Source organism: Otolemur garnettii, unplaced genomic scaffold, assembly GCF_000181295.1.
Source record: "Otolemur garnettii isolate 467f Iridium unplaced genomic scaffold, OtoGar3 scaffold00140, whole genome shotgun sequence".
Taxonomy (NCBI): domain Eukaryota; kingdom Metazoa; phylum Chordata; class Mammalia; order Primates; family Galagidae; genus Otolemur; species Otolemur garnettii.
Genome location: NW_003852535.1, coordinates 3,479,366 through 3,490,037, shown reverse-complemented (window position 1 = coordinate 3,490,037; position 10,672 = coordinate 3,479,366). Strand labels below are relative to the sequence as shown.

The 10,672-nt window shown below is 48.7% G+C and overlaps 1 protein-coding gene across 1 annotated transcript; it reads left to right on the top strand.

Annotated features, from left to right (window-relative positions):
* The first annotated feature begins 3,981 nt into the window (after window positions 1-3,981).
* SLC3A2 (solute carrier family 3 member 2) lies at window positions 3,982-10,672 on the top strand. The gene is made up of 9 exons (XM_023518483.1): window positions 3,982-4,485; window positions 4,901-5,074; window positions 5,660-5,751; window positions 7,574-7,642; window positions 7,745-7,803; window positions 8,071-8,251; window positions 8,358-8,498; window positions 9,821-9,904; window positions 10,176-10,672. The coding sequence occupies exons 1-9, from the start codon at window positions 4,053-4,055 to the stop codon at window positions 10,536-10,538; spliced, it is 1,596 nt and encodes a 531-aa protein (XP_023374251.1). The 5' UTR covers window positions 3,982-4,052; the 3' UTR covers window positions 10,539-10,672.

The following is a 10,672-nucleotide window of genomic DNA, read 5'->3' as shown; positions in this document are numbered from 1 at the left end:
GGTACAGTGTGCTGGATTTATATACAATTTGAAATACTTTTATCAAACTGGTTAATATAGCCTTCATGGCATCCTCTGTGTTAAGACATTTATATTCTACATTTAGAAAGATTCACATGAACCCTGTTGCGTTGGGGTTTCGTGAGAGACAGACAGCATCGCCACAGGTGTAGTCTTGCATCTGGAATTATGAAAGAGAGAGACTACTCCTGGTGGAAGTAGCATGATTACCTTTTATAGTAGGCTGGTCACTTATTAATTAACAAGCAAAGCATTCATACTACTTTTCTAAAGTTAGTTCAACCTTCAAAAAGACACAAAGTTTGAAACCTTGAGACAGCTGCAAAAGGGAGTAAGTCTAGAGACTTGAGGTTACCAAGAGGGCAGTAAAGCTTTGGAGTTTTACTATGTACTCATTGTTTTACAGAAAGCAGGTTTATGGCTTCTGTCTCTGGCAACCTGGAGGCCTGCTTAGTTTTCTGTGTCTCTGCAGAAACATTTTTAACCCTTTCTTTCTTTTTTTTTCTTAAATAGATGGCTTGTGGGGTTTATTTTATTTTATTTTTTCAGTTTTTGGCCAGGGCTGGGTTTGAACCTGCCATCTCCAGCATATGGGGTGGGTGCTCTACTCCTTTGAGCCACAGGCGCCACCCCTTTTAACCCTTTCTTTGCAGGCTTAACAGCCACATGGCCAGAGTCACTGGAGATGGGTTTTTAAGCCCTAATCCCCAGGCCCTGTTCCATGCTGACCAGGGAAACGGGGTCATCAACAGAGTTGCCTTCCACAGATGTCTGTCCACCTGCTTCTGGAATTTAAAGTGAGCATACGGTTTGCGGGGTTTTACCCCACAGAACCCTACGTTGTGGTCCCAACAAACATCCTCCCTCCAACCTTGAGCTTTCATGCTGTGGCTAAAGTCTGGTTGGCACTTCTTATCTGGTATGTCCAGGGGACCTTGGACCTCTTATCCATCTTTGAGCACTGGTATGAACCTTAACCTCTACCCACTTGCCTGCCTCTGCTAGGAGCTGGTTCCAGTTTTCCCAGGGTGGGGACAGGGATGGATGCTTTGGAATATAGAAGGGGAATGGCAGAGGACGAGCCTTTTCATACCCTTTTGTTTCTATTACTTCAGATCTTGGCTTCTGCTTTCTTTCAAAAACACAGCACTCCTGGCTTCCAGCCTAAGTGGGAGAGGGAGAAAGAACCAGTTTCCTTCAGTTCCTCTCTGAAAATAGCCCCGCTGGCACTTCTCTGGAACAAGCAGTTCCTGAGAGTGTTGTTACCTCATACTGTTGGTGTCTAGTAGTCCTTGCTGTGAAACTTGTCTCTGCCTCACTAACCTTTGTGAACTAACTAAAATTTTAAGTTTCCCCCATCCCCCAGTGGCTGACTGACTGGACTCCCTCCTGGCCAAGGAGATCCCACCCAAACTAGGTTGCTAGCCATGAGAAAGGAGAACAGACATGCCTCATCACACCTTAGAGACATCCTTTGTGACTCAGCCATAGGCCTATGGCTATGCAAGACACACCTGCTAGTCCTCAATATACATAACTAACCATGAGTCTGGGCATGTATGTGTCTGGTAGTTTGTCTCTGATTAGCAGACCCTTATCTTAATTGTAGCATTCCTTTTTGCTGACTCCTGGGTCTATTGGACAAAGCCTAACTCTTCCTTTGCTCAACTAAAGAATCTTTGAACCTGTCTATACCCTGTAAGCCCCTGCTTTAAGAAGTCCCACCTTTTTTGGTCAAACCAATATATGCCTTCCACATACCGATTTATGACTTTACCTGTAATTCCTGTCTTCCTGAATTGTATAAAATCAATCTGGCTCGGCGCCTGTGGCTCAAGCGGCTAAGGCGCTAGCCACATACACCTAAGGTGGCGGGTTCGAATCCCCAGCCCGGGCCCGCCAAACAACAATGACGGCTGCAACCAAAAAATGGCCGGGCGTTGTGGCGGGCGTCTGTGGTCCCAGCTACTTGGGAGGCTGAGGCAGGAGACTCGCTAGAGTCCAGGAGTTGGAGGTTGCTGTGAGCGTGATGCCACAGCACTCTACCCATGGCGATAGCTTGAGGCTCCGTCTCAAAAAAAAAAAAAATAATAAAAATAAATAAAATCAATCTGTAAGCCCACCACAATGAATCCACTTGCTCAAGGCTTCTTGGGTGTGGCTCCTGTTGGGGTCCTCAAATTTGGCTCAGCATAAATCTCTCTAAATTATTTTACAGAACATGGCTTTTTTTGCTTTAACATCTTCTATCCAAGGATCTCCGTGGAGGGAGTTTGGGAGGCCTCTGCAATACTAGCTGCCTCCAGTGCCGAGGATAATAAAGTGATGGGGATGTAGGGGAACTCTGGCATCTGGGAGGAGTTTGGGGTAATCTGTGGAGGCCTTGCAAGGTGAGGGGAGAGTCTGGGCTTGGCACCCTCTGTTCTGTTCTAGGAAAAAGGTAGGTTCCTCTGCAGCCCCAGTGAGTCTCTTTTGGAGGTCTGCTTCCTAGCTGCTGGACATCCTGGTGCTAGTGACTGCAGGTGGGGGTAGGGTCAGAAGAGGGGTGTCAACCTCAACTTTCCTGTCCAGACAGGTTTATTTTAAAGCAACATGAAAATGACTGAATTAGTTGGGGCACCACCTGTGGCTCAGTGGATAAGGTGCTGGTCCCATATACCCAGGGTGGTGGGTTCAAACATGGTTGGGCCAAACTGCAACAAAAAAATAGCTGGGCATTGTGGTGGGCACTTGTAGTCTCAGCTACTCCGGAGGCTGAGGCAGAGCCCAGGATTTGGAGGTTGCTGTGAGCTGTGTCACGTCACGGCACTCTACCGAGGGTGACAAAGTGAGACTCTGTCTCTACAAAAAAAGAAAGAAAAAAGAAGACTGAATTAGAGTTAGTTAAGGTATGGTTGGGTGCCTGTGGCTCAAGTGGCTAGGGTGCCAGCCACATATACCAGAGGTGATGAGTTCAAATCCAGCCCCAGCCTGCCAAACAACAATGACAACTATTTGGTGGCGCCTGTGGCTCAGTGAGTTGGGTGCCGTCCCCATATACCGAGGGTGGTGGGTTCGAACCCAACCCTGGCCAAATTGCATCAACAAGTAAATAAATAAAAGTCTTAAAAAAATAACTAGAATTAGTTAAGGTAAGGAAACAAAGTATTGTAGGGAGTGCTCAATAAGTAGTTACTGTATGAGCAATTACTTGAAATAAACTCAGGATGAGTCTTGAAAGTCTAGTGGGGCTCGGCGCCTGTGGCTCAAGCTGCTAAGGCGCCAGCCACATACACCTAAGGTGGCGGGTTCGAATCCCCAGCCCGGGCCCGCCAAACAACAATGATGGCTGCAACCAAAAAATGGCTAGGCGTTGTGGCGGGCGCCTGTAGTCCCAGCTACTTGGGAGGCTGAGGCAGGAGACTCGCTTGAGCCCAGGAGTTGGAGGTTGCTGTGAGCGTGATGCCATGGCACTCTACCCAGGGGGATAGCTTGAGGCTCTGTCTCAAAAAAAAAAAAAAAAAAAAAAAAGAAAGTCTAGTGGGAGTAAACCCCACAGGGGAGCAGAAGTCTAGTTTAGTGGGGGAGAAATTAGATTTGGTTGGTTGGGACTACCTGTCGGTGGCCTGAGCCCTGGGCCGGGGGCAAATGAAAAATGGTGTTTGGTAGTCACTACCATGATGAGTGGGTGAAGAGGGGCCTCAGAATCCAGGGCGGACAGATGACAGTTTGTCCAGCTAAAGGCGTAAGCCCTACCAGCTTTTGGTAGTTGATGAGAAACTGGACCTCGCGGCGGTCAGAAGCGTGTTGGGACCTTACTCCAGGCGCCGCCCACCCCAGCATTTGGAGCCGGAGCAATCCCCGATGTTTCACTTTAAGGGGCGGGGCAGGGCAGGGCGGGGCCGGGCTCCAGTCACTTTCCAGGCCAGGGTGAACGGTCGAGCAGAAGTAGTAGCGGAAGCTGCGCTAAGTCACGGGGTCGAGGGCTCTGGGAAGGGGTCGAGCCACCATTTGATCGCAGGCTGCTTCGTGTTACCGATTCCGCAGGCACCATGAGCCAGGACACCGAGGTGGATATGAAGGAAGTGGAGCTGAATGAACTAGAACCCGAGAAGCAGCCGATGAACGCGGCGTCTGGGGCGGCCACGGCGATGGCGGTGGCAGGCGGCGCGGAAAAAAACGGTCTGGTGAAAATCAAGGTGGCTGAAGACGACGCGGAGGCGGCAGCCGCGGCCAAGTTCACCGGTCTGTCTAAGGAGGAGCTGCTGAAGGTGGCGGGCAGCCCGGGATGGGTGCGCACCCGCTGGGCTCTGCTGCTGCTCTTCTGGCTTGGCTGGCTCGGCATGCTGGCGGGCGCCGTGGTCATTATTGTGCAGGCGCCACGCTGTCGCGAGCTTCCAGTGCAGCAGTGGTGGCACATGGGCGCCCTCTACCGCATCGGCGACCTTCAGGCCTTCCAGGCTAGCGAGTCTGGCAACCTAGCGGGTGAGTGCGGTAGCCAGCACCCCCACCCCTTGCCTTGTACCTCTGGGGGTTTAATTTTGCCCCCTGCACCGACCTCTGCCATATCCTCCCCCCCATACTTTGTAGATTCTGTACCCCATCCGGTGCGTGACCGCTCGGGGCACCTAGTTCTTCCTTTTTTTTTTTTTTTAAAGAAAACTGACCCAGCCCTCACTCTTTCGAGAGGGTGGCTGACTCAGCACCCTCCCTTTCTCCATGACGCCGAGAGCCAGTCGCAACTGGTTTCTGAAGTAATGTACGAGGCTCCTTGCATCAGCACCTCTGAATCTTGTGATCCAGCTTCCTCTGCCACACTCCCAGGCTCCACCCTTCTGGGGAGAGGAGAGAATAGGGGAGCTCAGGAGCCCCACTTGTTAAACCAGTCCCGGCATTTCAGGTCTGAAGGGGCATCTCGATTACCTGAGCACTCTGAAGGTGAAAGGCTTTGTCCTGGGCCCAATTCACAAGAACCAGAAGGATGATGTCGCTGGGACTGACTTGCTACAGATCGACCCCAGTCTTGGCTCCAAGGAAGATTTTGACAGTCTCTTACAATCAGCCAAGAAAAAGAGTGAGTGTCCTGGGGTTCCCAAAGAAGTAGCTAGAAAGTGTTTGGTCTTTTGGCCAGAAGAAACGGAGAATAGGACTTTTGTCTAGTGTATTGGCTCTTAGTTCTTAGGGCAGGTACAGGAGAGGTTTGTTAGGCCTCATCCTAAAATGAGTTGGTGTATGGTTCCAGGGGCTTTCTGCTTGGCCATGCAGTCTTGAGCAGGTCATTTAACTTGTGGGTTTCAGTGTCCTTATTTGAAAACTGTGGGCTTTTACTAAATGAGTGGTTTTTAGATGTGTGAAACTGAATTTGGGCGGAGGGGATCTCAAATATTGTTTTATAATTCAATATAGAAATAAGTTTAAAGGGTTCACTTTGGGGGTGGGGAGCTGAGGGGGCCCCATAGCACCCCATCCCCAGAGCTATACTACACTATAGATCTTCTTCCTTCTAAGATCTTAAGGTGCCTTTCTTGCTTATATTTGTGTTTCAGTGGAATGAGTTTTGCCAGGATTCAAATCCAAGCTTTTGTACCAAATAATACATAGAAAACACTCAATAGACTGTGTTTGATTTCTTCTTTTCCTCTTATTCTCATTGTTTCAGGCATTCATGTCATTCTGGACCTCACTCCCAACTACAGGGGCAAGAACTTGTGGTTTTCCACTCAGGTTGACACGGTGGCTACCAAGATGAAGGTGAGTGTGTTGGAGCTCATGGCAGGTAGTAGCCAGATACTAGGGCTGGATTGATCCTTTTACAGTTGGTCTACAACCCTGTACACCCAGCCTGGTTCCAGCTGAGGGGCCCTTTGCTCCTTGGGGCCAAGCAGGAATGCCCCGTCCCATAGCTGAAGGATGGTACAGCTGTGCACCCCTGTTTTTCTTGTTCCTTTTCTGTCTACTCATTTTTCTTGTTTCCTTGACTCTGAGGGTGAGACACTACCAGGAAGGGACCTTCTCAGATGTCAGTCTGGAGGTTTGATTTTTCTTCCTTTTGGGAGAGGAAGTCCCTTTTTTGTGGGAATCCTGTCCTGACTGGTTTCCCAGTTCTTGTTTGATGTACTTGGAGTGTAGCCAAGTCTGAAATTAAAAGTGCTGGGGCCTTCCTATGTGTCTGGGACTATGCCAAGTATTTTATAGATGTTCTCTAATTCCCTGAATAACCATATAAGGTATGTATTATATATCCCTAATGTGTAAATGAGGAAACTAAGGTTCATAGGGGCTTCAAGTGCCAAAGATTTGAAATAGTCTTCTCTGATCTGCTTTTCCTGAAGGTATAGGCTCGATTTCTAGACATGGGGCCTTAAATATCACCCCAGCTCCTGATGTCTGGATTTTAGGACACTGATGCGCTAAGAATGGGTAGAACAAAAATGGAGGGAGAGCCTGACTTTGCTGTCATGATCTGAGGTCGAATTCTGGACTCTGCATTTGGATAGGATTCCTGGGATCATCCAGTTTAAGCCATTGTCAGTTGCTAGGAGATCCTTTAAAATTACTGATAGGGTAGTATTTTCAGATGGTTTGGCATGAGAGTGGTCACCTCAGATGGAAATGGAGACCAGAGGAGAGAGCATGTAGTACAGAGGAGGGGAAGAAAGGGGCAGTGGGGTAGGTTCTAAGCGGTGTGTCAGGTGAGCACCAAGATTGTAAGCCTGGGCCTGTTCTGGCCTCTTTTCAAATCTTGTTGTAAACTCTGTGCTGTGCTTGGAATTTTTAAATATTCATTTATTTATTTTGAGACAGAGCCTTAAGCTGTAGCCCTGAGTAGAGTGCTATGGTATCACAGCTCACAGCAACTTCCAACTCCTGGGCTTAAGTGATTCTCTTGCCTCAGCCTTCCAAGTAGCTGGGGCTACAGGCGCCCACCACAACACCCAGCTACTTTTTGGTCATAGTTGTCATTGTTGTTTGGCAGGCCTGGGCTGGATTTGAACCCTCCAGCTCTGGTGTATCTGGCTGGTGCCTTAGCTGCTTGAGCTACAGGTACAGAGCCTGTGCTTGGAATTTTAATCTTTCATCCTTGTCTTACTCTCACCAGCTTTCCTTAGGCCTTGGGAAATTGGGAGAGGAGTAAAGATACTTGCCTTAGGATCCTGGCTGACATTTTAGGTCCAGTCTCTGCTGCTTGCTGATTATGACATTGGGCACATCTTTTCTTCTGTTTCTTCATCTTTAAAATAGATATATTGGTGTTCCACATGCTAAGGGTTAAATGAACTTACGTTTATGGACACACTTTTTTTCTTGGACCTTTCCTGTGGTTGTCAAATGTGAGGCTGTGTGATTTGCCAGAGTCAGGAATGGAGAAGTGCTGTGGCCATTAAGAGAATCCCTGGGAGGTTAGTGCTAGAGGAAGCCTAAGGCCAAGCCTTTGTAATACTGGTGGGAAAGACCCAGGCAAGGCAATAATGGTCTCTCCCAAGGTTATAGGGATGTATGTGGTGGGTGAGGAGGTGTAGCATGGGCTGGAACTTTTGAGTATTAATCTCTTTCCTCTGTTTACCACCTGTAGGATGCTCTGGAGTTTTGGCTGAAAGCTGGTGTGGATGGGTTCCAGGTTCGGGATGTGGAGAATCTTACAGTGAGTTACCTTTCCATGTGAAAGGCAAAACTTGTGTGAGAACAGACTCAGCCAGGGCCTGGTAATATTTCCTATACTTTGAATCTTCTTTTTTCTTTCTAGAATGCGTCCTCATTCTTGTCTGAGTGGCAGAACATCACCAAGAGCTTCGGCGAAGATAGGTAGGTACCAGAGGCCACCTTTCTGACTCAGCTCCATTGTGGTAACCCCTCAGTGGAGCATTAGGTTCTAAGAAGTGGGTGAGAGGTTCCTAGTCCAGAGAACTTTCTTCACCTCCATTCTTTCTTTTTTTCGCAGTTTTTGGCCAGGGCTGGGCTTGAACCCACCACCTCTGGCATATGGGGTCAGCGCCCCACTCCTTTGAGCCACAGGCGCTGCCCCTCCTTTATTTCTTATATCAGTCTTGGCCTCTGCTTTCCCCTGTGCAGGCTGTTGATTGCAGGAACTGACTACTCTGACCTTCAGCAGATTTCGAGCCTACTCAAATCTACCAAAGACCTGCTCTTGACCAGCTCATACCTGTCAAAGTCCAATTTCACTGGGGAGCATGTAAAAGTCCTAGTCACCAAGTATTTGCATGCCACTGACAGTCACTGGTGCAGCTGGAGTGTGAGTACCATGCTGGTGGGAGGGGGAACAGGGGAACTTTTAGAGGAAAGGGTTGTTGGGAGATACAGAGAGGGGCTGTGTCTCACCAGAGTGTCTGTCCTTGCAGTTGTCACAGGCAGGGCTCATGACTTCCTTCTTGCCGACTCAACTCCTCCAACTCTACCAGCTGCTGTTCTTCACTCTGCCGGGGACCCCCATTTTCAGCTATGGGGATGAGATTGGCCTACAGGCTGCCCGTCTTGGACAGGTACTGCTTGCTGTCTGCACAGCAATCTGGGAGAGGTTGAGTTATGCATTTTTTTTTGCAGTTTTTGGCCAGGTCTGGGTTTGAACCCACCATCTCCAGCATATCGGCCTGGCACCCTACTCCTTTGCCATAGGCACCACCCGAGTTAAGCATCTTATGATGGTTCTGTGGATGGTGGCAGATAGACTAGTCAGTAGCTGTGGCTCTAGGCAAATTGTTTCACCTTTGTGATTTCAGTCATCTCTTCTGTGATACTGTATTTTTTATAGGGTGGTTAGGATTAAATGAGACCATGTTTTTAATGGTAATATAGGCACATTATTGTACCGGATAGATGTTCACTATGGTAGCCACCATTCTTTCGTTCTTTCCTTCTTGGGACAGTGAGTACTCTGTGCTAGGATCTGTGCCATCTAGGAGCTCATAGTTCAGTGAGGGAGCCAGATGGGGATAAGCAGAGTGCACGGCAGTGAGTGCTGTGACAGGGGCATGTTTACTACCATGAAGACATTCCTAGCTTCAGCCATAGGGTTAGAGTTGATACCTGACCTGATATTTATAAAATGAGTCATTTGTTTATTCCACAGATTTGTATTGGATAACTCCTATGTGTTAGATGCCAAGGACACAGCAGTGAATAAAAGAGCTGGAGGGCGTTAGATAATTAAATAATGTACAAATACAATGAAATGCCGGGTGCTGATAAATGCTATGCAAAAGAAGGTGGGATACAGGGCCTAGAGAATAGGGGATGGGGTATTTTTATAGAGTGGTCAAGGAAAATCTGATAAGCTAACTAAGCCTTGAGACCGGAGGGAAGTGAGGGAGTTGGCTTGTGGCTGTCTGGGAGCTCTCCCTGCTGTAGGGGTGAAAGAGAGAGAGAGAGAGAGAGAGAGTGAGCGAGCGTGTGTGTGTGTGTGTGTGTGTGTGTGTGTGTGTATACGTTGAGGGGGCAGCCTGTCCTGCTTGTCCAATAGAAATTAGCCTGGCATGGGTGGAGAGGTTACATAGCAGTGAAGATGAGAATGGGAGGACAAATAAGGGAGAGTGAATCCATGTCTCTTTATTTCTTTTTTCTTTTCTTTGTCCTCCCCTCCCATCCCCTCTCCTCTCCTCCCTTCCCTTTTCCTTTCTTTCAAAACAAGGTTTTATTCTGTCACCTAGACTAGAGTACATTAGTATGATCACAGCTCACTACAGCCTCAAAACTTCTAGGTTCAAGGGATCCCCCCTCTTTGGCCTCCTGAGTAGCTAGGATTACAGATATGTATCACCATGACTGGTCCAGGCCTTTTTCAAGTCCTATCTTCTCTGATTTTCAGCCTATGGAGGCCCCAGTCATGCTGTGGGATGAGTCCAGCCTCCCTAACATACCAGGGTCTGTACACATCAATAGCACTGTGAAGGTAAGTGTTTTGTATGGGCAGACTCCGACCAGAGGGTAGGAAGGGTTTGTAGAAGTCTGCATTTCATAGCCAGGCGTTGTGGCAGGCACCTGTGGTCTCAGCTACTTGGGAGGCTGAGGCAAGAAAATCGCCTAAGCCCAGGAGTTAGAGGTTGCTGTGAGCTGTAATGCCAGGGCACTCTACTGAGGGCGATAAAGTGAGACTCTCTCTAAAAAAGGAAGTCTGTACTTCTGGGGACTCTCACCTCCTGCTATGTCTTCATTATTCTCAGGGACAGAGTGAAGACCCTGGCTCCCTCCTTTCCCTCTTCCGGCGGCTGAGTGATCAGCGGAGTAAGGAGCGCTCCCTGCTGCATGGGGACTTTAATATCCTCTCCACTGAGCCTGAACTTTTCTCCTACATCCGCTCCTGGGACCAGAATGAGCGTTTCCTGGTAGTGCTCAATTTTGGGAATGTGAGCCTCCCAGCCAGGCTGGGAACCTCCAACCCACCTGGCAGCATCAGCCTGCCAGCCAGGGCTAACCTCCTGCTCAGCACCTGGCGAGGCCGTGAGGAGACTGCCTCCATTGAGCTGGAGCACCTGAACTTGGAGCCTCACGAAGGGCTGCTGCTCCACTTCCCATACGTTGCCTGACCAGAACCCCGTTTCCTCCCACTCCCCAAGCCCTTTGGTTTCTTTTTTTTCCTTTTTTTTAAACTGTTGTAGATTACAGATGAGCCCCTAAATAGGGTGTTTTCTGCTTTCAAATAAAAGTCACTCCTACCTGA